General features: G+C 44.1%; 1 protein-coding gene and 1 long non-coding RNA gene across 3 annotated transcripts; one reads left to right on the forward strand and one right to left on the reverse strand.

Moving 5' to 3' along the window:
* The first annotated feature begins 201 nt into the window (after positions 1-201).
* On the forward strand, positions 202-26,714 carry LOC119018790 (RNA polymerase II elongation factor ELL2-like). 2 transcript variants are annotated; one of them, XM_037096755.1, is made up of 12 exons: positions 202-390; positions 1,009-1,056; positions 14,417-14,544; positions 16,136-16,299; positions 18,075-18,319; positions 19,758-19,882; positions 20,359-20,461; positions 20,638-21,121; positions 21,968-22,019; positions 22,532-22,703; positions 22,806-22,850; positions 23,235-26,714. In XM_037096755.1, the coding sequence occupies exons 1-12, from the start codon at positions 253-255 to the stop codon at positions 23,343-23,345; spliced, it is 1,815 nt and encodes a 604-aa protein (XP_036952650.1). In that variant the 5' UTR covers positions 202-252; the 3' UTR covers positions 23,346-26,714. The 2 variants fall into 2 exon arrangements, with proteins under 2 accessions (XP_036952650.1, XP_036952651.1); XM_037096756.1 differs by lacking the exons at positions 202-390; positions 1,009-1,056 and adding an exon at positions 11,612-11,747.
* LOC119018795 lies at positions 21,123-23,721 on the reverse strand. The gene is made up of 2 exons (XR_005074867.1): positions 23,590-23,721; positions 21,123-21,828 (listed from the first exon to the last, which is right to left on the reverse strand). It is a non-coding gene; the product is annotated as an uncharacterized LOC119018795 (long non-coding RNA).
* Positions 26,715-26,939: the final 225 nt, after the last annotated feature.

The following is a 26,939-nucleotide window of genomic DNA, read 5'->3' on the forward strand; positions in this document are numbered from 1 at the left end:
GACACTGAGAAGAAACGTCCAGCAGAACCACCACAGTGTGTTCTGGTCCCGACTGGTGGCTGCACACACACACACACACACACACACACACACACACACACACTCACACACACTCACACACACACACAGAGCCGACCGGTCCACGGTGCTGTTTTGTCACCGTGGCCCCGCCCACACTGTGACGTATCAGGGAGAGTGTTGAGCCGAGCGAGGAAAGCAGCTTTAATTGCGGGGCAGCGAGAAAAGCCAGCGATGGCTTCGCTCAGGCAGGAGCAGCACTACGGGCTCTCCTGTGGAAAAAACAACAAAACCAGCTGCAGCGGGACTCTGTACCATGTCAAGCTCACGGACACGGCTATCAGGGCGCTGGAGGCTTACCAGAACCTCAAGGTAGGCTTTTTCCTCGCGTGTGTGTGTGTTTGTTTCTATATGTGTGTGTGTGTGTGTGTGTGTGTTAAGAGATTAATTGTCAAAGTTGTCGCCTGAGCTTTTTTCTTTCTCTCTTTCTTTTAAAAACCTTCCACTGCTGCGTTTTTGCCAAATTAAAACTCTTTTATAGTTTTTTGCATTTTTGTAATAAATATATATATATTTTATTTAAATAGCATGTCTCGTGCGTTGTGAGCACATCACACGAGAGTTAGTTCACAGTCACTTCTAAACTGCGTTACCCCCCCCTCACTTCACCTCCCTGGATCTCTTCATGGCTCCATGGCTGCACCAGGGGGGCTGAACTGAACCCTGTGATTGTCGGGAAAAAGGAGGAAAAAAAAAAAAAGGGGGGGGGACGAGGCTGTCAGCTGTTTGCTTCCTGTGCTTCAGAGTGGCAGCCTGCCTGGTTATCTTAAATGACAGCCGCACTAGTCTCTGTCTCATAACTCACTCCACTGGACGAGGCCATTAACAACACAGGCATTACTGATGGTGCAACTTTAACTCACATTTTAAAACACATTTTTTTTCTTTCCTCCCGCCCCCTCCTCCCCTTCTTGCTTTCTCTCACTTCAGGGGTCTTTACCAAGCCAGCCATCGATTTGCTTCAAAGGAAACCAAGGGGTGAGTTACACAAATCCAGTCTGACAGTACAGAACAAAAAGACAGATAGAAGTTTCAAAATGCCCGGATCAGCTCGGTTGTTTTTACATGCACGACGCAACAAACCGAGATGTAGTTGCCGTCGAGGAGATAATCAGCGCACGCCAAGTCACGTCTCCTTCCACAACTGCAGGGGGAAGCTTTTTTTTTTTTTTTTTTTGGTTCATCACACACTGCTGTTGACTCACACGTCCCCACCGGGCTGCGGCTTCAGATGGGAGCTTATAGCCGGGCCGTCTCCAGCAGATAGGAGGCATGCAGGTTACTGGGTCAGGCTGGTGACTGTGGAGAGGCTTTGTTAGGTCAGTGAGCGGCTCTGGGAAAAGAAGGCAAGAGGAGGAGGGAGGGAGGGAGGGAGGGAGAAGTGAGCTGCACACACACTCTGACAGCAGCGGGGGAGAAGAGTTATCATAAGTCAAATGAGGATCTTTCAGTGACGGAGATTAGAACCTTGTGCAACGTGTTTCCTTTTGGGGAGAATACACTTATAAACGCTGCACGCATGGATGTGTATCCACTGTGGGAAACACACCGAGACACTAATGCGTCTGTAAGAAAACAGAAACTCTTCTGCTCCTGTAGCCGAACCGTAATCTGCATCATGTTTTGACTGAAGTCGGGAGCAGCTGTGTCCTTGGGGAGTACTTTACTCTTTTCAGTCTAATTGCACGGGGTTGGCTCAGGGAAAGAAGAAGTTGTGCAGCTCCCCTTCCTGCCACGACAAGATGAGCCGAGTGGTGGCGAGTTTTAAAGAGGGCTTGTGTGGTTAACAGACTGGATTAAGCCTGCGAGCGTGCCTGGTGCGCTGCTCCTCGTTGGTCTAAAGCCGAGATACAAATCGTAAAAAGTTAGCTTAAAAGGTGCAACATAAATTCATGCTGTTTTACTTTGTTAATATGTGGCGGACCCTGCCATCTTTCTAGCTTCACGCAGCGTTCTCATTTTCCTCTGAGAACAACTTGTTTTTTCTTCAGTTACGCAGATATAAAAGGTGCAATATGTCATTTGTATTCTTGAACTTTAGGGCTTTCGGATGGGCAGTGTGTTGTTTTCGTTCTCACTCCAGTCATAAATAACAGCACAAGTCTGTTTTGCTTCAATATTTACAATTACATATATAAAAACATGGCTTTAAAGTACATCTTAACGTCTTGTTAGCTTGTGCAAACTGCTAGAATCCATGTTTGTTCACAGGCCCGTGAGAAAAGTTGCATCGTGCACCTTTAGAATAAAAAATAGCCTTTTCCATTTCCTTCATTTCTCTCCTCGGGGGGACTGAAGGCAGTTAAATCGCTTTTACTTCCTGTCCATCATAACAAGCGGTTACTGTAAAGTTTCCAGACCACGTCCCCCTGAGCAAAACCGTCCCGTTGCCCGATGTGTGCAGTTCCCTCCGCTCGGGGGTCAAGTGTTGGAGGTCAGGGGTCAGTTAGTCAGCTGCCCCGTTACAATTGCGACTCCAAACGGAGCACATGACACCAACAGGAATATGCGTGGCATTAAATTAGAGGAAATCCAATCCACAGCTTCACAGCTCACACACTAAGCTGAAGAAGAAGAGGAAACTACTGTACAGACATCAGTCGAGTTAACTGACTGCTGTGCAAATGCAAAGAGGGAAATGCCACCTGTTAAGACAAAAAAAAAGGGAAGTTCGGCAGATTGATTATACGGTTGAATTCATGCCAGTGAAATTTAATGATGCAAACTGCTGTTTTTGAATAACTGCATGTGTTGCTCGACACCATCTCAGTGCATCTCTGGACCGCTGCTGTTATTATGACGGCTGAGGGATTTCACACCCCTCCCTGCACGCGGCGCTGAGAGCTAAAGTTATTAGCCAAATGAATGTTTAGAGGTAATTACAGGAGCCGTAATGCTCTTGATTACAGCGTGAGGCATCATGACTTCAGTTTGCTTTAGCTTTCCCTGTCTGCCTGACTCAGACATCCATGAATGTGTGTTTTTTTTTTTCATATGTGTTCGTGTAGCGCTGACACACTTCTGCTGCAGTAATAGCAGCTGACATGAACTCTGGTCTGCTAATTTCCCTGTTCCCATTCCCAGGTCGGAGTCCCACTTTTTCCTCCGTGTGTGCAAATGAAAGAGAGAGTGAGAGGACACACCTTGTGCTGCATGCTCAGTGTGTATGGGTGCGATTTCATGTGTTAAATGTGGGTGTGGATGGTTGTTTTTTTTTATGTGTGTGTGTGTGTGTTTAGGCTGTGTCCTGTGTGGCCTGAAGGCATGATTTATTCATGTCCCACCTCCCTTTTTTGTCATGTCCTGCCCCCTCTGCCCATTGTGCAGCAGTATTTAGCCTGGCAGCCTCTGAGGACCGTCTGCGTGTGTGTGGTGTGTTATGTTTGTTTGCTCGCTTCACTTTTCTTCTCTATCACTTGCTTTTCAATAAATATCTGTGTGTTTGGTTGAAGGGTTTTTGTGTGTGTGTGTGTGTGTGTGTGTGTGTGTGTGTGTGTGTGTGTGTGTGTGTCTTTGCTTGTGTGTGTTTAGGTTGCCTTTGCTTAGATCCCCAGAGCCCCCCCCCCCTTTTGATTGTGTGTTGTCTCTGCTGATTTGAATAACAATGAGCGGGGGAATGCAGGCTTGTGTGTTGTCAGTCTCTTTGGATCACCCAAAATGAATGGTGTACAGTCGGTCCAGATGTGTTGTGGCCTGCCCCGAGGGTTTGTTTGTGCCCGACTCGACAGAAAAACCTCCCTGCTGTGGCTCTAATGGAGTGGAGACTAAAATGGAGAACACTGCAAACATCTTCCATCACAAACATTTAGCTGTTTTTAAAGGGGCACTTTGTAGTTTTGGAGAAGGAATTTGATATTTACAGCGTTATTGAAGTAATAAAACAAACTCTAGATATTTAATTTTTCTATGAGTTGAATAAAGAAGCTGTTCTTGGAGGGAAATTAGGTCCCAAGAGCACTTTTTGCAGCTCGAAAAAGGTGGCAGGGTCCGCCACATAGAAACAAACTAAAACAGTATGAAACTGTGTTGTCTTTTAAGGCCATTTTCAGTGTTTTAATGTTTGTTTATTCAGTTTATGTAGTTTGTTCAGGCATAAAAAAATGAAGTTTATTCGCTTCTGATTACAATTTCTTCCCGGAAATAGTGCCCCTTTTTAAACACACGCAAAGTCTCAACTTTTTAAACATTGGAAACACTGATGTTACTTCAGATGCAGTACATGCAAAACTGGCTAGTTAGCTAAATGAATGCACTACGGATTGCACTCTTAATTTATGCATAAATCATCTTGAAACATGAAATTAAAAAGTACTTAAGAAGATGTGTGTGTGGGGGGGGAGTACGGCAATTAGGAATGTGAGTATGTGAAAGCCCTTCCACTGTGCTTCAGTAATCTCTGCAGTACATTGTGCATGTTGTGTATGTCACCTGTTAGAAGTGCGATCGCGTTAATCAGCGCGCACCCACAAAAGGGAGGTTGTTGGTGGATTATGGTGTTTTAAACACTGGTGGTTGTAGCCAAAGAATGAAAATCTTGTGCGCTGACCGGATTACATATTTGTTTAGCGAAACGGGTGCGTGTGCAGGACGAAGACAAGCGGCCCTCTGATATCCGCCGGGGGGGGGCAGCTCCTGGAAAAATGCGTTCTCTGTCCGATTAAGCGGCTTGGAGATACGGCAGCGAACCCTGGCTCGCTAAGGAACGTGTCCCGTCTAATTCCCCCATGAGCAAATCCACACCGTAAGCTAATGAGCCATAAAAGGGCGCTTGTTTTATCCACACACACGTGTGTCATGGTATGGCCCTGGAAACATAGCGTTCTCGGGAAGATCCCACCTTGCTTGGAGGGGGACAGCAGAGGAGGGGTGCTTTTGTCAGACACAGTGACCCACAATTTGTTGAAGTTGACAGTTTGGCCCCGAGGCACCTGCCAGAGACGTATCGTTCCTGGCATCGGAGGGGGAAACCTCGGGGGATGCTTGTGGCACGGCACCCTTCCTGTCCTCCCTCCTCCCTTCATACATACCCCAGCCTTCCTTCTCCCCCTCCCCGATACCGGAGCTCGCAAGCTCTGGCAGCAGCTCTGTCCCTCTGTGAAATTGCAAATGAAAAGGAGGAGAAGGTGATTACAGGCTGGGGCTTGATTACATGCACTGTCTCCCACTCAAGGCAGCCACATTAATCACCCAGTGCCAGCATGTGCAACTCAGCTACAGAGCAGAAGATGCCGCTTTGCTCCAGGCATTGACGGAGCGACTGTGGGATCACGAACACACCCAGAAACATGCAAAATGTTCCCGTTCCTCCATCAGTGCGTCCCCTCTGCCCCCATGTGCGTCGTTCCTCCACCGGCCAGAGACACAGACGCACATTGTGTTTTGTATCGCTGTCCTCCATTGTGGAGGGGACCCGTCTTAAATGGCATGTGTCAACTTGTGGCCCTGGGAACGATTCGGCTCTTTTGTTAGCGATGAGATGATGAGAAAGTAGTGTTTACTGAAGTGTGGTGGCTGGCTGGTTGAGTGTGTGTTTGTGTGTGTGTGTGTGTCTGAGCCAGTGACATAGATGTTTGGCTGATAAATAGACTTTGGCCTTCCTCCCTCCTCAGCCTCGTGAGTGGCAGTAGAGACGGGAGCTGGAGCTGAGCCTCTCTCTGCTCACGCCGGATTAACACAAACCCAGAGCGACTCGCCTCCTGCTGATAACAGACAGCGGTGGTGGCGACAGGTTTCACTCCCCTCCTCCTCCTCCTCCTCCTCCTCCTCCTCCTCCTCCTCCTCCTCCCTGCTGCACCTCCTCCCTCTCCTCCTATCAACCAGAAAGGGGAAGCAGTGCCATGGCATCCCACTCTGGAGCCGAGGAGGCCAGAACAAAAGACGGCCTGTTTTCAGAAGGCCATTACTCAGGCTGCAGAGGATGTGGAAACAATAGCCTGCATGAGATCTACACCCAGACCCCACATTCAACCAAAAGCTAGCAGGAAACATAAGCCATGTGCACCGACAGCAGTCTCTCACAGTTTTTGTTCAATCGACTTTATAGTTCGATAAAGCCAGGAAAGTGAGCCTCTCCCGTCCTGCGTCTTCGGCGCGTGGAGACATTTATGACAGTCGAGGGTGAGCCGTGGCTCATTAAGATAGTGTCGCCACACATGCTGACAGTCGGGATTTTCCTTGTGTCAAAACTTCAGCTCCTGACATTTTTTTTTTTTTTAAAGAAATGGTAGTGTGGGGTTTCTGGTGTAACTTGGCATTTGTCTGGTGGAAATTTTGAAATCTGATGCAGGTCAGTGCAAGTCTTGTGATTATGTGAGGTCAAAGGTCACCTCAACAGGCTTGTGACTCCAGAAAGACCAGATAAGAATAAGACGTATGTGTAATGCATAGAATAAGATTCATAGAAAACAGTTGCACAGACTCGGCCTGTTAGTGAGTAATGACTTCACTCTTATCTGTCTGTATGAGCACACTTATAATTTAATTTCAGCCATATTAAGGCAGTGCTTCGGTCAGTGTGTCTGCCTTGGAAACAGATTTCATGAGGTTTTTGAAATCGAAGGATCCACAATTCACTTTACAATTAACCAATTTTCCTTGGACATTTTTTTTTCAGCACGTGAGGTTTTTTCTGTAATTAAATGTCACAGAGGGGTCAGACTGAGGCTCGTGCAATGTAGTTGCTAGTAATGGCGGAAAATAAAAGTACTTTTACTGACTTGAAAAAACATCGAAGACGATCTGGGTTTTCCCTTGTTATCCTGATGTTTCCTGTAGAACGGCTAATCGCACACCTCATCTAAACTGGGGTTATTGGGTCCGGGGAAAGATAGAACCAGTACCTTAAGCTGTCCAAGGATGAAGATGAGAACTTTCTATTTGTCCTCTTAATCTCTTCACGTTGAAGTGTGTTTGGGAGAACTACTGCATGAATGGGAAATGTGGGGGGAAAAAAAGTAATATAAATCCTTTTGTGGCTCCACAAGAAGCTTCACATAATCCGCTAAAGAGATGTCACTGAGTGGCTGAGATGCATTGTGGGTAATATAACTGTAAGTGCTGTATCGATCATTTGTAAAAATTGTCTGTAGAGAGTCTGACAGGGTCATAGGAGAGCAATGCTAGGACTGCTTTTCAAAACCTGGCATTACCCACAATGCAACTTAACCTCGGAGTGACAGCGTTGCAGGAAACTAACCAGATTACACGCAGCTTCTTTTGCACCCACATGAGGCTTGATAGTATTTTTTAACATCAAATCCTTTTAGAATTGTGTCTTTGCATGAATTTTCTCTTATTGCAGTGGGCAGTACTTTACTCTAGTACCAACGTTGGTGGTTTGACTCTCGGCAGAGGTTCATAAAGTTGGTGTATCGATAAAGTGTGTTGAAAAGTTCGTCGGTTTCCTCAGAAAATTTGCGCCACAGTTGGCTTGAAACCTTGTGAATATGCAGACTGGCAAAAAAGTAAATTCCCAAAGTCAAATGGAACAAAAAGCAAGTGAATTTACAATCACCAAAGACACACACACACACACACACACACACATGCAGACATGCACCCACAGAATGAAGTGCAAACACACAATCAGAGATATCACTGTGCGTACTGGTATTTCTGGTTTTGGCACAAAGGTGCCATTCAGGTTAAAAAAAAACCCCAAGAACTGCAAGTTAAAACTCACCAAGCCTTCAACTGCTGCTGCTGTTATCTTCTTTTATATAAACAGGGCAGACGAGAAGTTGAATTTTCCTCACAGTTGTTCCTATTTTTCCAAAGATGATGAATACGACGAGATCACGACCAAAAATGTTGGAGGCCCGCAAGTGTGCTGATTTATACACGGAGGGAGCGTCCTGTTCACTCAGAGAACATTCAGAAAATTATATTTCAGTGAACACTGTGGAAGAAAATGCAGCTTTTTTATGAGGGCAGTATGATTTTGCTGTTTGACTCTGTGGGCCTTCGATCGGTCGACGTATCTCTCCTATAAACTTGATCGCTCCTGTTAAGCTGCGACAGATTCCACCCTTAGACGACTCTGTTGTTGATTTTTCTTTGCTCTGAACGCTGATTTTGACGGACATTATAAGACTTGAAAGGAGTCTGTCAGACGAACGGAAACAACTGTATTGAGGAAAAAGAAGGGGTTTTGAAGTTTTGCAGACGGAGAAAACAGACGGACACGTGGGCGTCCGCCGGGAGTAACGCCTCTGAGAGAGATTGATGGAGACTAAGAGAGAAAAAAACAAAACAGGCAGATATTTTAGCGAAGGGTGAAACTGGCATAGGCCTCTTTTTTCTGATGATGGAGACAGAGGAGGAATTGTTGAAAAAAGACAGAGCAACCAGGACGAGGCTGTGTCTAATTTGAATGAGAATGGGGACATGTAGGGTTCGGGGATTAGACTGGACTGTATGGGGGCTGAATGTGTGACGTCGGGGGGCATCAGGGGCCCTTGTTTGGGTTACAAGAATGAATTATACGCTGAAACACTTGTTAAATTTCAGGCTCCTCTTGGGGTCGCCTCTTTACCTTTGGCCTCCGCAGGGGTCACTGAGCTTCGCTGAGGTCATAAGTCACTCGGCTTCGGACCAATTTTTATTACATTAATGTTTTTTAAGCGTTGACCCTTTGCTAGCAAGTGTTTCTAACCGCCTCGGTAACCATTTATCGCTCCAGTTTCCACACCATTCAGGAATCACAAAGATCAGAAGCGACCCGCAGATTCCCTGAATGTTTTACTTGAAAGGAAGACAATAAATATTTCATTATTCATGGTCAGTCGAGTTCTTTTAGTGCCAAGTCCTTTTTTTTTTTTTTTGTTTTTTTTTGTTTTGTAAGAGTGAATTGCCGGGAGAACGCGCTGGGCCCCGGCGACTGGGAACGAGAGTGCTTGTTGTAGTTTGCACAGTGGGGTTCCAGAAGCTCTGCCCACGGAGGTCACACGAGCAGCCACCGCCGCCGGGTGGATGCCAGCGTGGGCTCCGGAGTGCGCTGCACGACCGGGCATTCGCTGCAGCTGGAATCCCGTGGCAGCGCTCAGTGCAATCCGATGAACGCAGAAGTCCATAAATCATTCACTGTTTTGGGGTTTTTTTTGTTTTTTTACCGTGGGGGAAAACAATCACGGATTTTAGTGGCACAGGTTCAGTCGCAAAAAATAATTTCATTTTCACCTCGACGTGCTTTTCTACTGCAGCCCTGAAGGATCCCCAAAGAGACATGTGTGAGCTTGTAGGCCTGTCAGCACTGTCACAGACTAATGCTGCTAAAACAACTTGTGCTTTCAGGTAGAGAGCGTTGTGGATACACCGTCATTGTTGGGTGCATTTTTACAGATTTGCCCCTGTGCCATGTTCCTAGCATCAAGGCCGGCATCCAGATTAGCTGTACCCCTCTGCTGTCCTGATGCGTCCCAGGAGGTGTAAATCACACTGTGGCTACTGTGAAACTTTCACTGGAGGTGGAATTCAAAACAAGCAACGAGGCTCCCTCACCATCTGTCAGGGGGATTTTCAGTAATCCATGTGAGCAGCACGTACGAAGTCGACAGTGAACCTCTGATATAGGAAATTAAAATGCCATGTAGGGTTAGTTTTAAAGTTTATGTAAGTTTATTATCCCTGTGTCTTACAGAAGTGGAGTAGTTACAATCACGTGATATATTTTTAAAAATCTTGCCCAGGGTTTATTACTAACTATGGATGTATCAGGACTTTCTGGGTGCTGGTGTCAAAAAACATCCTGAGTCCGCCGCTGGTTATGATCATAGGAGATGCTGATTTGAAGTGGTCAGATTGCTCATTTTGTCCGAACAGTCTTCCAGGAACTAGAGGTATTCCATTAAAAAAAAGACACAAAACTAAAAAGAGATCATACATTCTCACATTCCAGAGACTTTTTTTGCTTTATAAGTTACTCAAACCTGCTTAAATGACAACGAGATACTTACCTTTACCGGACAACAGAATGACTGAAGTAAACATTATTTATCACACTTTGTAAACACACAGTTTGTGTCACATTCATGGGACAGAATGTAAGAATATAAGTTAAAAACATTCAAAAATCTACTGAAACGAACAACCTTCTGTGAATAAATATCAGTTTTGACATTATGATGTCTTTGTATTGTGTTACAGAGATAGTTGCTGAAGTTAGTTAGCCCCGGCCGGTCCCAGTCCACAGCTCCTGTGTGTCCCAGAGCTCCCAGTCATAACCACTATCTGCAAAGTTGGTTAACATTTTAGCACTTTTTAACACGATGATCTCAAGCCTCACTCTGCAGTTGCAGAAACTCTCAGCTTATGAAGCTCTGACAACCAGCTGTTTCTCTGGCTTCACCCAATCCAGAGTTTCACCATCAGAGATCGCGTTAACAGGTTTGTGTGAGCTGGCTCGGACTGACGAAGACGAGCGAGGACGTGCAGCTGGACATCTGTATACACATCACCAGTTTTTTATTTGTATCACCACACAGGTTGTTGAAATAACAGAGCTTTAAAACCTTATTGCTCCTCGGTTAATGGGGACGGCTAAGTGGTCATTAAGGACGTGTATCATCTTGTGAAATGTTAACAAAACCGTCTCGTGGTGAGAAGTAATCCCTTCTGGTGAGCTCTCAGCTGTTATCACAACATGTTTTCTGACCTCTTTCTCTTACAAACAATGAGACATCCAGTGTCAGCTTACAGGCTTTGAGCGTGTACCGTTGCAGGGCTGCCCACAGACAAACATTACATAATGCCGAAGAAGACGCGTTAAAACAAAAGTCGTGTGGAGCCAGCTACACGCGAGCTGCTGTCGATCTGTCAGTGCTGTCAGAGTTCAGCTGTATATAGTTTGTATAAATTCCTGTGTGAGCGCCTGCGTGCATGGACATGTGCTGCGGGCTGATAAGAGAAAAGAGCCAACGACTGTGCTGCTTTGTTGCACGGTTGCGTCAGTACGTCCAGCGTGACCTTAGAAAAACAGCACAGAAGCAGCGGGACACCTCGCTGAGCCAAATCATTAGTTCAGATTGAGTTCAAAACAGGTATTCATCATGCATCATGAATGGAATTAAGAGTTTTTAGTATGTAAACCTGAACATTCAGGGTTCAGGACACAGATTAGCCTGTGGACCTTACTGATTTAAACAAAAAATAAATCTCATGATGTGAAATTAGCTATAATTGGCTTTCTGTGCAGCTCATTTTGCTATTTACGTCAGTGGTGATGAGTTGAAGCTCTTATAATGGCTGAAGGGTCTTAACCCCAGATTCCAAAGGGCACGTCTGCGTTACAGTCTCTCCGTTCTGCTCCGCGGAGAAGCGCAAAGTCTGCATTTTTTTCAGAAGTGGACAGCAGCCACGTTAAACTGCACAGAGCCAGACAGGAAGTCAGACAGCAGAACGGCATAGTGCAATAAAACACAGACAAATCTACAGCACAACAAAGTCGCAGACCTTAAGAGTATATATATACTTACAGAAATATACAATTAAACAATAAAACTGCACGCCGTCCATTCAACCATGGGTAGAAGCACGAAAATCAAGGGAAGGAAATGAAATGAACGCAATCTGAGCAAGTCAGCAGCACCAGGCTGGGATGACCCTTCACTTCTGCAATGCTTCCGGTGGGACACGAGTCCAAGTGGAGGACGGAACGAAACAGCGTCGCACACGTGAGCCCAGTGAAATCAAGGTGTTAGGCAAACTCCCAGGGAGGGTGATTAACAGCAGTAGCCTACCTGTCTTTCAAGGAACCCCGATGACATGCATTTGAGAGAATACCCATTTTTCCATACACCAGTACTCGCTGCGTTAGAAAGTAAGAAAGTTAGAGATAACACTGCTGCCATATGGAGCTGAGCTGGTAGTATTCAGGGGTTTTAAAAGACGCTAAATGCCTCTCTGGGTTGATTATTATCTGCAGGAACTACTTTTACATAACGCTTATTTATTTATAGCTTTAAAGGCAGTAAGGATATTATTCTGCACGTCGATAAATACCTACCATTGCAGAGTCTACTATTTTTTCTGGTTGATGTTAAACAGTCAAAGGTAATGTGAACTGTAACAGTTACATTTTGAGGCAACACTGCGTCTGCAGCTTGTGTGTCGTACAGACGTACAGGTGGGAACATCAGAGCAGAGCTGGACACGGCTGACTGAGTGGATTTGAAAAAAAACAACAAGAAGAGCAGAGCCATGTGGGAGCAGAGGGACGACAACTGGAGAAAGTGGAGGAAACCCCCCCCCTACACCACCACCACACCACGATACGTTATCACTTAAAGCTGCTGCTCCCCAGTCCAGAAGAGTCTGCCGGCAGCATGAAGAATGGGATTGTTGTGAAACTGCTGACCTCCGCGCCGCAGTTAGGAAGCGCTGAAGAATACTTGTGATGACGGTGTGGATGTCCTCTGCAGGATGGATGTTTCACTCAGAGATTTAACTTACTTACAGTGTCTGCTGAGTCTCTCCTCTCTCTCTCTCTCTCTCTCTCGTGTGCCCCCACAGCTCATGCAGCGCTTCTGTTTGCGACAGTTTCCCATAAAGCTCAACGAAAATACCATTTTTTTTTTTTTTTTTTTTTCAGAATTAGTTCAGAGACGTGCAATTACATCTTTCCTCGGCGGTCGAATCAGCGCCGATTTCGGACTTTTTTTTCCTGATCCTCATTTCTCCTGATCTGTTATTATGCGCCTCTCTGTGTGTGTTCGTGTGCGCGCTCGTCTGCCCTGGAGGTTGCAGCCTTGGCTCTGGTGCGCTCCGCTGAGTCTGCCAGGAGATCTCATGGACGCCTCAGTGGAGCGGACTCTTAAAAACACTGTTTACCCAAGGAGATTTATTTAAAGTTACAGAGCGGCACAAAGTCTCACTCTAGATCCGTGTGTGTGTGCGTGTGTGTGTCGTACTGTATTTACACATGCAAGCCTGGGATGAGATTCTCTGAAAACAAGATGTGCAAGTGCAGCATTGTGCCGAGTGCTTTCCTCGCCATTTTAAAAAGGCATATATGATGATGGAAGTTCATTTAATGGGAATATTTCCTCCACAGTTCATCCATCCTGAACAAAGAGCTTTGTAGCCAACCTCCATGTTCACAAGTTCTCACTATCTCCCAGATATTTCTCAGCGACAGTGATCGGGTCACGCATGTACCGTCTGCTCTGACGAGGACTCGCATGCAGGACATCTGGATCCAATACGGCGCTCCCCTCCCGACCTCTGAGGACCATTAATCAGACTTTTATCATCACAAACAATAGGGGGGGGGATTTCTTTTTGTTTTTGTTTTTTATGTTGCAACACAACTTGTGTTAAACACTCATCAATGATGATTCTTATCTAAATGTCCAGGGAGTAACCCGGGAAAGCTCGTATGATCAGAGCTCAAGCGGGTCGAACATGTACAGAACAGTAAATGTTGGCCGATGTTCATAAATCTTGTTTTTGATATTCCGGTTGCAAGCAAGATTGTTAAGTGGTTAATTGTTTGGTGAACTTGTGACCTTTTCTCTTTCTACTACCATCAGATCGAACTTTCTCCAAACCTTCCACTCAAGAAATCTCTTAATCTGATGCCATGAAACTTACATTCATGCTCCCTAAAGGATGAACCCCCCCTTTTTTTTTTAATAGTAGAAGTAGTAATCAAGCCAAAATGTGAACTCGGCAGACACCATATCTCATAATCTACTGGGCTGACAGCCTGCCAGGGTACATTTGTGCTCCCAAGAGGATAAACCACTTCACATTCAGTGATTATGTGACTTATACTGTATGTATTGTTAGATCTACGATGAGATAGCCTCTGACAGCTGTTAACAGCCCTTTTTTTTAAACATTTACTGTTATTTCAGGATGAACTACTCTTTTCAGTCTTTTAACTTCTTTTGTCAGAGTGCTGGGTTTTGCTGCAGGCAAGTTGTGAAAAAAAAGAGGTTATTGACGCTGATTGCGTAAGCCTTGTCGTTGGATGGCCCCGTGCTCTTGGCTACAATGCGTTTTGGCATTAGAGTGTCTCTCTGAAAATTCTGCTGAGATGGTAATTGCTTTTCCCGACAATGAGATGACAGTTTGAGAGATAACGAAAGACACGTGAACTCAAGAGGTTTATGGGAAATACTGACAAGTTAGAACAGTAAAACCATCCCTTAGGTTTTATACACGCCTGTATATACAGACAAAAGCCTGATGGGAACAAAAAGAGGAGCCCGGCATGTGAGGGACTGAACGCTAATATCTGGAAGCATTTATCTTTGGTGTTGTTTCTGGCGTTGTTTATGTTGTTTATCTTGTCTGTCTGTCATAAAATCTGACTTTTTCTCCTGTTTTCTCTGCACAGTACATCAAGATCCCAGCTCCCACACCGGAGTCACCTTCCTCGCTACGCGTCTTCTCCTTCTACTTGTCCAGCGACAGCAAAGACCAACCTCAAGCCAGCTTCGACTGCATCCATCAATATGTGTCAAGGTATGAAGTCAGTCAGTTTCAACGTGTTATCTCTAAGTAACTTTAGACTAAACTATCTCAAACTCTGGGCTTCAACAGGGGGTCGCAACTCTCAGACGGTCCTCACAGTTACTGCAGTGGGGCCACAACTACATTGTTTGACATTTTTTTTATCTAAATTTGTGTTAAACATTAACATTAGGCTGCCCTACACGTTACTGTAGGTCCAGGTTAATTTGCAGCAGAATTTTATAGAATATAATTTTTCCACATAAATCGGCAAAGCATGAAAAACAGCGAAAGGTGATTTCAGTTAACAGTAAAGGTATTTTTGCTAAAGATTGCTATTGACAACTTTCAGCCAATAAATGTGAACAACCGCTGTTTTTTTTTTGTTTTTTTTTCTTCATCTGCCCCCTCAAGTAGTTGCCAGTTTGTTGTGGCTAATGCTAGGTAGCTTATGCTAACCTCACTAACACTAGCTAGCTAACTTGCCCACACATTAGCCAGTCATTTTTATTTGGGTCATTATAAATTCTCCAAAAAATTGCCTACCAAGACTTTCGATGCTAACGAAACACATACTTTTATTCCCCGCAGTTCTACAAGCTCTGTAAATGCATTATTTTTTAGAAAATATGACTTTTATGTGGCTTCATCTGTAATAGCAATTATAAATGCAAGTGTTCAGTCTGATCTGCTGGTTGTGACCCCAGACGACACCTTTCTGACATCATCATAGGTTGAGTTCTCGCTGTTCCCACATCTTGAAGGGAGTCGTGAGAGACGCTTAGCCTACCGCTTGTTGTACACAGGATGGGGCAATTGTAATTTCCTGTATATTTCTGGGCTGGCCCTCTCATTACTGAGACCTGCGATGCCTTGTTTATTGGAGTGGATATGCTTGGAGACCGAGGGTTATGCTCCGTTGCTGCCTCCTGCTGCCAGATGGCTAACTGTGGTCCGAACACAAACTTGTTCCGGTTCCAGTCAGCAGCCGCAGCCAAGAGAAACAGCGTAAGAGAGCGCGAGGGCGAAATCCTGCTCTCGCTGCCCCCACATTTGTTTTGATATTTAGAGGATAAAGGGGAGAAACGATCTCTGGCCACAAATGTAATTGTGTTGTGAAAATGGGATCAGGGGAGAAAGGCTTGGTTTTTTTTTTCTTTTTATGTATGAAAAAGAAAAAAGAAAACTGAATCTGGCATCACAGTAAGCCCTTGATTTATTAACAGCATCAACACAGCCCAGGTTCATGTATTAAAAACTCTTTTCCCTTTTGTCCAAGATGATCCTTGTTTTGTAAGTTTGCAGGCTGGAGCCAAGCTAATCCTGGTGGTTTTCCACAGGCTCTGTCCTGCTTTGAACCAGGATATCTGGCTCTCTCACATATAGCAAGGCTGCGGAGCTATATCTGGCCTGTGACATAACATACAGTAACCATAGACCTGTCGTAGCCAGCTCCCACCACAAAGCCACTTCATGCTGCTGGGAGTCGCCGCTGGTATGCCGCTCTGAGTTAGCTCACAGGCCCGTGTGTGTTTTACAGTGCTGACCTTACAGCCAGCAGAAAAGCCCTGCGGTCCAATGCCTCCGTGTTTTTCTTTCGCAGCGACGGCCGCGAGCAGCTGGAAGGTCAGGGCATCATCCAGGACAAGATCACCGTGTGCGCCACCGACGACTCCTACCAGATGACCCGTGAGAGGATGTCTCAGGTGGAGAAGGACAGCTGGAGCCGCTCGGCCATCGAGATCAAACCCGGAGCCACACATCCAAGTAAGAATAGACTGTCAGAGGTCTCTGGCTGGGGATCAGAGGATGATGCATGTGCAGATTTTTAAAGCGGGAGAGGCCAAACAGCTTCAAGCTTGGAGGAGGATCAGCAGAGTCAAAAAAACAGAAATATTAATAGCACCTATGAAAGTAATTGGAATATTTGCCTCACATGAGAAAACATTGCTGTACTCATTCCTTTAAATGAAAAGCCAGATATTTTCCTGTTTTGGTGTGTAATGAAACCAGATGTGCAGACTGTATTTTTAGTTGTACAAATAAGACTAAAAGCTAAACCCTCATCTCTCAATTTCTTTTTTTTATTATTTTGTACTCTTTGCTTTTGGCTTTCGGTCATCAGTTCTGTCGTTCATCTCTCCTTTCACATGTGGCTTTTGAAATGGAAGTTTGGTGCTGGTCACAGTCGGCATAATTTAAGACGTAGCAGGCAAGTTCACCGATCGACAACCAGGTTGTTGACTGCAGTGAATCTCTGTAACGTGTCTTGTGAGGACGAAGCTCCACGTGACGTCTAGTATTTTTTATGAATTTTTGCAGGAAGCAGTCAGTTGTTGTTTCGCGTTGTCGTGCAGAAACGCCTCGCAAGAATCTGATAAGAGAGGTAACCCAGAGGTATGTGTGTGTGTTCTCAGAGTTTTAATGGTCAAATAAGATACGTACCTCTCATTCATCACAAGAGGAGAGGCATGAACTGGCAAGCCTCTTCCCTATTTTTTTGCTTTTCTCTTATTTCTCTCTGCCAACCCTCGCTGTGGTTATGCAGTGGTGTTTCTTGGCACGATTCTGGACCCTCAGCGGCGGTGCTGGAGCTCCGGGGGTTGGTTTAGACCAGATTCAGACGTTGCGTGATTGTGCAACATCGGGTCGTCAGGTGAAGATGACTTGGCAACATGAATATCCGTAGAGAAACATTTAATAACTGCACTGCACCGTACGTCCCCCCCTTACCAGCCTCGGGACACGTTGAAGAACACGGCACGTGTAATCAGACGTGTCAAAACCCATCGAGCACCATAAGTTTACATATTCAGTGTATTGTCATCATAATTAATGGCTGCTGGGAGAGCAATGATAACTAACCTGTAGTTATTATCACTTGGCAGGACATTACTTTTTTTTTTTTTTCTGCGGTTGAAAGGAAAGCCTTCTTTTCCTGTACCTCCGCCTCGCTGTAACCTTCAAAGCGCAGATTAACCTGTAATGGGATTAGCACAGAGAGATAGCTTTCTCTGCTCCAACATGTCCCATCTGTCTGCAGCGGAGATGTAAGCAATGATCAATGGGCCGTTTATATCTTGAGGCAAATAGCTGCAGGCCTGCGTCTACATGTGACCCAGAGGTAAAGGTTAGCGGAAGACGTTTTAATGAATGTGTCCTCGTTACTCCACTACTTGTCGCGATGCTGCAGCCCGGAGAGTGTGGAGAAACTGGAGCGTTGTGAAATCTGGCTGACTTTAACTCTCTTCGCATAAAATTTTATTTTTTATCACGTGCTTGACACATTTGACTGCGTTCCTCTTGTGGATTATTTTTTTTTTTTTGCTCAGGCTCCAGGTTAGTTCCAATGAGCCTCTTTAAATGTCAGTGCATTCCTAAGATTAGATCTTGTGTGACTTAGTGAGACATTGTTGAAGGCAGCTTATTTGTTCTGGATGTAAAATACAGAGCGACTATCGATATGTACACAAATCTTATCTTATCTCACACAGGTATGACTGAGTATCATTTATTCCTGATATCTGGTTTTCTCCACTCAGGTAAATGTGTCAAGTTCCACAAGAGGCCAGCTCCTCCGTCTGCGTCAGACAGCGGCTTCCACAAGCAGGCTGCCAACAATCGGAGGAACGGCAGCGTGACCACGGCGACCCAGAAGCCCTTGAGGGAGCGCATCATCCACCTGCTAGCTCTCAAACCCTACAGGAAACCGGAGCTGCTGCTGTGGCTGGAAAGAGAAAGAGCCGGCCCCAGTGACAAGGCCAAGCTGGGCGCCATACTGGAGGAGGTACGCACATGCACCCAGGAACACGCCCATGCATGCATACACACACACACTTAAAGCTGCAACTTGAAGAACTGAACTCATCAGAATATTCTGCAAATCACTGACTGTTGCTGCAGCACACATGCAGCTAGGGAGAGTCCTGTTTATACTGCTTGCATAAGAGCTTTGGACCGCCAGGAGATGGAGGCTCTCAGGACCAGGGCTAGCTGGTTAGCATGCTAACTTGGCTAGATATCTCTATAACACAATACATAGACGTCTTTGAGATAACACCAGTACTTAAATTTCTTTATATTGTGTCGATGATTAAAAATAATTTTCAAACGTTTTGATTTAAGTTTCTAACCACCTTTTAAAACACATCACATCACACACAAATGGTTTACATATGTGGGTTTTGTACATTTATTTGACTTATGTGACAGTGTTTCTACAAAAAACACTGTGGACGCCGTTGCTTGTGTTTGTCCCAGCAGCCATGCATTCACACAGTGCCTGCATTGTTTTACTAGTATTGTTGCAACTAGCACCAGAGTTTCATACCAAGGTGAACTTTCACATTTTCAACAACAAACCAAGATGAAGCAACATAAAATCATTTCATCGTGTACTGGAACTGACGAGGGGAGCCAGCTGTGCTTTAATTTAACTTATCTAATTTAGAAACGTTTACTTCATGTGACTTTCCTGTATACATTTCAGGGTAATTTCTAAATGATGTTTGTACTGTCATCACTGGTGTGTGTGTGTGTGTGTGTGTGTGTGTGTGTGTGTGTGTGTGTGTGTGCGTATGTTGATGGGTATGCAGTGCATGCATGCGTTTTTTTTTTTTTTTTTGGTCCGTGCTTGTGTGTAATTAGGTTGATGCTGTAATTGTCTCTGCAGAGATTGTGTTTGCAGTGGGGCGGGCCGCTGTGTCAGGAGGCCCCCAGAAAGATAGATGTCTGCAGAGAAAGGCAGTCAGACAAGATTAGGGAGGAGGTTAAAGCCTGACGCTGTCAGCTGGGAGCAGAAACGCAGAAAAGGAGTTTTGCTTTTCAGGAATGTAGATGTGCCACTTTCAGCAAGTCCACGCCTCCAGTTCAGGACAGTTAGGGTTGCAGCTGTATGAGAAAAACCATCCCAACCATATGGTATTACACAATTATTAGTATTACTACCATTTATAATGCTTTATTATAATTCCACACAATACTAAGTCCTGACAAATGATGAACTTGAAAATATATCATTCAGTAACAGTAATATTGTAGAATTCAATCCCTGTTTGACTAGCTGTCCGGCCGCATCTTTACTGTTGTACTTCATTTGCACGGCTGTCATGGGGTCGTTTCTTGGCAGCAGCTGTTTTCAGTAATAAAGCTCTACAGACTTAATGTACACAACCTGCTCAGCAGACGGAAGGTGTGAAGATGTTTTGTTTTTTTTTGTCTTTCAGGTGGCAAAAGTGAATCCCAAAGACAGCAGCTACCTGCTGAGGGATGATTTCTACAAGCATGTGCAGAGGGACTGGCCGGGCTACAGCGAGGAGGAGAGGCAGCTGATCGGCAGGCTGCTGGCCAGGTGGGTCAAAGGAACAAGCTGCACCAGGCGGATATGTTGGATATGCTGAAAGTTGAATCTTAATCTCTGTTTATACAGCCTGTTTCTCAGTGACACGTGGTGCTCAAACACACATCTTCTCGCTTTTCCCCTCAGGGTGTTGATTGTCGCCCACAAAGTAGTAATTGGACATTCAAACTCTCGGATTGTTTTCTCACGGCTTTGTTCAGGCATCTTTCGTTGTCTTTCCTCTCTCCTCCCCATCTTCCTCTCTCAGCCCCACACATCTCTGTGCTGGAGCTAATCAACACTCCCGTCTGTACCCGCGACACCAAGAATCTGTTTCATTTTCAACTTCATTAGTTCTGCTGCAAAAATCCACATGACCTCGCAGCGATGCCAGTAAGAAGTCGCTTTATAAATCGGTACAATGGTAATCCCCGTCTTCATCTTCCCTTCCTTCCTTCCTTCCTTCCTTCCTTCCTTCCCTCCAACAGGAAGTTGCAGACGCACATCAGCCAACAATCAGCAAATGTGTCAATAGTGAAGACCCCAGAGGACGCATCGTCACATCACAGCCCAGTGAAAAATCCTGCAGTGGTAAATGGCCGTATTTTTCTTTTTTCAATCAACTCTAACAAATCTTCAAAACATGCTGCTTCTTCATGATACTGTGTATGATGTTTAACAGGTTTCTGTAGTATTTGTACTGAAATCCTAGAAACAATATGAGTGATTAAGGCTCAGTTTCCCTCTTCTCCTTCCTCCTTCACCAGAAACGCCCCGTGCCTTTTGACTCACTGGACAGACTCGCCGTTAAGAGACAAAGACTTGCGGACCAGAGGTCGCAGCAGCAGCCGGCAGCAAACGGACTGTCAAACAATAAAGGACACGACGTTGCAGCTCCTTCCCTCAACCCCAGTTTCCACACAAAGACTGAGTTTCAGCGGACAAGTAACCATACTGGAAACCCAGCTGGCTTACCAGGGGGCCACAGTGGCTTCCCTCTCATGCACAAGCCGTCTCGCACCTCTAGCACACCTGTCTCAGAGAGCAGAGAGCAAGAACCCAAAGTAAGCAGCTACCAGCCTCCGCAGGGTGACTCCGACTGCACTCACCAGCAGCCCGCCAACAGCCAGCACAGGAAGAAGAAGTCCAAAAAGCACAAAGACAAGGAGCGGGAGAGGTTAAAAGACAACAAGGGCAGCGAATGGTTAGAGACAAGTCCTGATCTCAAGCAGAAAGCAGACAAACTCGACAGTAAGGATCTTTCCTTGCACTTTTATTATTTTTCTTGTGACTGATGTAAGCCTCCATTTTCTCAGATACCATCTGACACCCAGTACTGAAACCAAAACAGCTGCCCGCTTCTGTCCACTGACTGCACACTACGTGATGTATTCAGGGGCTGCTCGTAAATTACAAACGCTTTGTCGCATCAGCATCTAACTTAAAAGACAGTTTTCTGCATTTAGTTCATGTAGACTTCATTCTGAGTGTTCTTGATATTTCAAATTGTAAAATTGTAATTGTGAAAACCCCTCCCCCTCAGAAAAAAAACAAAAAAGACAAAGTCTTTCCTGTTTTTGTGAGTCATTCCGAGCTTTAATAGGCAATACGACAAGGAAAAAGTTTGCAAATATCACTCTCTTGCTTCTCTGGCTATTTTTGTTTGAGCATTACACCCACTATATGGCAGTGAGCAACAAAAATAACAGGTTAACCTCAAACACGTGGAGCTGGTGACCAGTGGTACATGAGCCTGAGGTCTCTGTGAGCAGCTGTCCGACAGCCCGCTGGTGCACTTACGCAGCATTGTCTCAAGAGCACGTCTGTGTTTGCTCCCTTAAGCTCGCTCTCTTGAGTCCTCCCTGTGTTATGTGGCTGATTGACTCAACAACATCTCGAGCAGCGCTGTAGGTCTCTAAGCTGACATGTCTCCTGATACCCTCAAGCTCTCGGCTAGCCTACACGCGTACAAAACAAAACAAAAACACACAATGCTTAACATTCAGACAGTGACATTTCAGTGACTGCTCGGACTCAACTGGAGCTAATGTCATTTTCTTTGTCTGGTGTTTTGTCTTTTTTTTTTTTCAAATCCAGATCCTGACATCACAAATGCTGAGGCCTCTGAGGAGAAGCCAGATTATGTGCTGTGAGTGTGAACATGTTTCCAGATTGTTTGGTTGTGATTGTTCCATGCGGCGTCGCTTTGGCGTTGTTTCCTATTTACACGTTTAAGATATGAGCTGTTAGAATAACGTGTTGAGAACAAAAACATGATCGTGAAAGAATCATTAAACGAGTAGAAGTTAAAACGAATGCGCTTGTCATGGGGGAGCAGACGAACATTAATATTTGTGTTTAGCGCTGTCATTTAAATATGTGATCTATTATAACAGTCAGTAAACAATGGTCTTCATATTAATGTCTGGGGGCACCCGTACTGTAGCAGCATGACAGTGTGGCCTTACACTGCCACCTTGTGTCAGAAATAGGTACTATATCAGAAAAAAGGGAATCAGATTCTGAGTAATAGCCTCTGTTGGCAAAATATTAAAAGGTAATGGTGACTATTGTAATCTTACAGCAGGATCAAGTGACTGTCTGTGATATGAGCCAGTATGATATCATCATTAGCTCTTGTGTCTGTGTGTCTCCTCATAGCACATACGGCCCCATCATGACTTTGGAGCAACGTCGGAGGTACCAGGAGGATTTCTGTGCAGAGTACGATGAATACAAAGACCTCCACTCCCGCATCGCAACCATAACTCACATGTTTGTTCAGCTGGGCTCCAAGATCAAAAGCTTGTCCCCGGGGACACAAGAATACAAGGTACCGCTTGATTTGATACTAACACAGCACATTGCTGATATTCTCTGCAGCCAAATGAACAGTTCCAGTTGATTTAATTGTGGGGTTTTCTTTACCATTTAGATCATGGAAGACCAAATACTAGAAAAGTACAACAAGTATCGAAAGGTGAGTCTAACATTCGGATCATTCCAGTTGTTTTTGTTGTTCACTGGGTTGCTTTCATCTGTGTAAAGAAATTAAACACAGCTCTTTTATTCGGAGTAGCTCCTTATTACATCTGACATGTTCAGAAAACTTTACTGAATTCTGTGAAATTCATTCTGATATCTTGTGCACAAGAAGAACAAGTGACACTTCACATGTTAAGTTCTTGAAATAAGGTGTGATGTCTGAAACAAATCCATATAAGTTAGTTGTAGGTGATTAAACCTAGGTTTTAGCTAACTTCCTGTTTAGCAGTTAGCAATCTAGTTTATTTGCAGGAAATCTCTTTTCGTGATTAATGTGAAACACTTTTTTTACTAAGAATATTTTCTCCTCTCTCTACAGAAGTTCCCAGGCTACCGGGAAGAGAAGAAGAGGTGCGAATATCTCCACGAGAAATTGTCCTACATCAAACAGCTCATCATAGACTATGACGTCTCTCAGGCCTCTTCGTAGCATCGGCCTATCAGATTTTTATTTTATGTGGAACCCATTTCTTTGCAACCACACAGGTGTCAAACGAAGCGTTTTTGTTGAGAGTGATGGTAAATGTTTTTGGATGAGACTGCAGATGTCAACATGGGCTGCTTCTTATCACAAAGAGATGTCTTGTTGATTTGAAAAGTTTTAAAGGCGAGACAAAGGCAAGTAATGAGATTCTGGATGTAAAATGTAGCAGATACGACTTATTCTTATTCACTTTGTCTTTTAAAAATTGTGAAGTCAAACGTTGCTCCAGGCACGGTTTCCCCTTTTCTTTTCCATCATGTTCAATATGGATCGCAAAAGTAGCGTACATCTCAATTCTACATCAAAGTTACCTCATTCATCATATGAGTAAAGCAGGCGTCTGCAAAAAAATGTTTCAAGTCATTTCATCTCAGGTTCAGCCTTCATGTCTTATTATGCAAATGATGTGAGAACATTCCACTTGTTCCCATTTCAGTTTCTATTAATGAAGACTAGTTTAAAGCAGTTTCTGCATTAGATATATTAAAACAATTTTTAAAGGGCCCATATTACGATAATCTTCAAACCTTTATTTTAGGTGTCATGTAGAAACAAAAGCTTTCAGTGTTTTTTTTTTTGGTTTTTTTTGCATAATTTGCATTGCTGCAGCACCTCTATTCGCCCTCAGATGCTGCATTTTAGCTCTCCTCTTTAAGGACGTTTCAGCATGTTTCAGTCCTTTTCAAGGTGAAACATGTGAGAGTTTTAGTTGAAAGCGACCAATAAATAACTGAAATTATCAACAGCATGTGAAGAATTAACATTTTTGATGTTATGACATCTACGCATTGTTGCAAAGATACAGTATCTACTGAGGTTTGCATGCTAACCCGCTAGCTCTGACCCATCACAGTCAGGCCTCCAGAACAGTTGCCAGTTTTGAAGCCAGTTGTGGCCAAACCATGTAATTTCATCGCACCCGATGCACTGGGGCCAAAAGACACTTAAAATCCACTCCAATAAAATAGGGAAAAAAAATGTCTAGAAGTGAGGCACAATTACATCATTTTATCCCCATTCAAGTTTGCAGGGTACTAAACCAGAAGTTAGCCTACTGTGTACGCTCTACTGGCTCCCCCACTGCTCTGTGGACTGCAACCTGCACGGCTTACTGTGCTAATTAGCTAATGGCAGCCATAGTTAAAAGCAGCTGGTGGTTACATGGTGATGTGCAGCCCTCTATGGGTGTGGAGTATTAATTCAGCAAGTGGTCGTGTTTTTTACAGATTCCACTAAAAAGGCTTCATTTCTGAAAACAATCTCTCCATGGATTGAGTATTTTTATATGTCCACAGTATTTATATAGAATGTAGACCTGCTTTATTATCACAAAAACAACTGGAGAGATCACTTTCTATAATATGGGACCTTTTAAAAATGGATTTCATATTGGGAACAAGTGAAATAATCTCACCCTTCAACATAAAATAATAATTTTACAACTCAGTAATATATAATTGGTGCAGTAAAACGAATACAAATAGTACACTGAATGCTTGTGGCTGAATACACTGAGGAAAAACTGGATTAAGGCTCTCGTACAATACATTGCGATACATGCCGTCTCCCAAACGCACTTGTGTTGAAAGTATTTACTTACCACAGCCCCTCTCTTCTGAATCACTGGTGAAAGGGACCAAAACAGTTTGGTTTTAACAGACGATTCTCCTCCCAAATGTCACGACTGACATCGTTAATCAGGCACCGAGTCTAGTTTCAAGTATTTTACCCAACTTTTTATTTTCTTATCTTTTTGAACTACTGATGTATTTATTTTGAGCTACATTCCTCTGTTCTGTGTTGTTGGTCTCTTCGGCTCGAAGGTCTCATTAAAGTGTTTGTATCAAAGGAGCCAGTGGAGCAAGGTGGAGGGAGGCTGTGAGTAGATGAGAGGGTTGGTGTTTTCATGATTTTCTCTCCGTCCGCCTGAACAGAGTTGCGGAGAGTCACTGTGTTTAAAGATGAAGTCATTTAAATATTTGTGCTGAAACTGCAACAAAGGGCCTCACACGGGAGGTTAGCAGCCCCTTCAACCCACGCCGTTTCTGAAATCGTTCTACATATTCACAAGAAAGAAGGAAACCATGGAAAGCGTGGTGGTACGTATTTGTTCCTATGGGATTATTGGAGTCAACACCATTACAACACTAAATCGGGGACTTCGTTGTGGATGTTGAATGATTTCAGAAACAGTCCTCAGATATTTGTTCTTCAGGGAAACATGGAGCCAAAAAATTACACATTTCCAATAACCTAACCAGTTGTGGTACTTGGGTATTTTAAACTCTAGTCTGGAGGGTTTTATATTATTCTGTTTAATAATCCGTGCCCATTCAGGGGTTGTTGTTTGTTTTTGTTTGTTTTTTTTTGCACTAAACCCAGTCTGAAAAAAAGAGGGATGAGAGGCTTTTGAAATTTCCCATCCAGATTGTAATTGTTCACTATGGTCGCAGTTTTTTGTACTGAATGTTACCACGCAGTCGATGACGTAGACGCCTTAAGATTTCACTTTTATAGGACAAAAAAAATATATCTCTTCAAACTGCCAATATCAACAAGGACTCATCATCCACACACATCTGTTACCTGCCTTATATTACTGCTAGCTGTTATATTTAAACACATCTTCGCCATTTCACTGCTCAAATGAACGCCAACAGTGGCTTTCTCACACGTTCGAATATTTACTTTCTGGAGGAAAATGTTTCTATTGTTAATGTAAAATAGTGTTTAGTGCACAGTTTGTGTGGCTTTCTCCTCAGCTGCATTTGTAATCCTTCTGGTACTCTTTATTTTCATAATCGCCATTAAGATACACGGTCAGGTATTTATCTTTCGGAATATCACTTTGGTTCATACTGCGGCTGATATTCCAATTTACAACCCATCTTACTTGGCTCTGAGCACACGAAGCAGTTTAATTGGATGACGGTGGTTCCGTGGCTCAAGCACATAAAAGGCCTTTTGTTAAAATAACAATGCTCAATCACTTTCAGGTAGCGCATGTGCGCCATGAGAAGGCTTCAAAGTGGGGAAATGGTTGAGATCTCTTACCAAATCACTACATGAATTGTATTTATCTGAGCGAGTCTTAATCACGAGTTCATACAGCGTTTTGTCGCTTGGACCGGTGCTGAATATTAACAAGGCACCAGTGTGTGCTGCACAGTAGGTGTTTTTATGTACCTGCTGAAGGGAAAGTGTCATCCTGGTCACAGAGGAGTCAGAGTATGCACTATGAACTGAATTTTACAAATGTATACTTTCTCTTTTCCAAGTTGTGCAAAGTTCTACAGAATAAAAACATCAAAGTCGTTTTTGCCTCAGATTTTACTGTGTTGCACGCTTCTCAGGTAATCTGCATCATGAATTCATCATGGACCAGGGAGAGCAGCTTGTCTGGTTATGTAGAATGACTTGCTTATGGACTCAAGTTGTGTAATGCTGCTGGATGATGGATTTCTTTACGAAGAAAGCCTCTTTTAATTAGATGTACTGATGTCTTACAGAGCTGGTATGAGCCAGCTTTTGGGTTGCCAG

Source organism: Acanthopagrus latus, chromosome 4 (genome assembly GCF_904848185.1).
Source record: "Acanthopagrus latus isolate v.2019 chromosome 4, fAcaLat1.1, whole genome shotgun sequence".
Lineage (NCBI taxonomy): Eukaryota > Metazoa > Chordata > Actinopteri > Spariformes > Sparidae > Acanthopagrus > Acanthopagrus latus.

Excerpts from the sequence above, each read along its gene's own strand:
- LOC119018790 (XM_037096755.1), top strand. The coding sequence starts at position 253 with ATGGCTTCGCTCAGGCAGGAGCAGCACTACGGGCTCTCCTGTGGAAAA. Across the intron at positions 20,462-20,637 it reads CAGTGAAAAATCCTGCAGTG|AAACGCCCCGTGCCTTTTGA; the intron begins GTAAATGGCCGT and ends CTCCTTCACCAG. Across the intron at positions 22,020-22,531 it reads GAGAAGCCAGATTATGTGCT|CACATACGGCCCCATCATGA; the intron begins GTGAGTGTGAAC and ends GTCTCCTCATAG.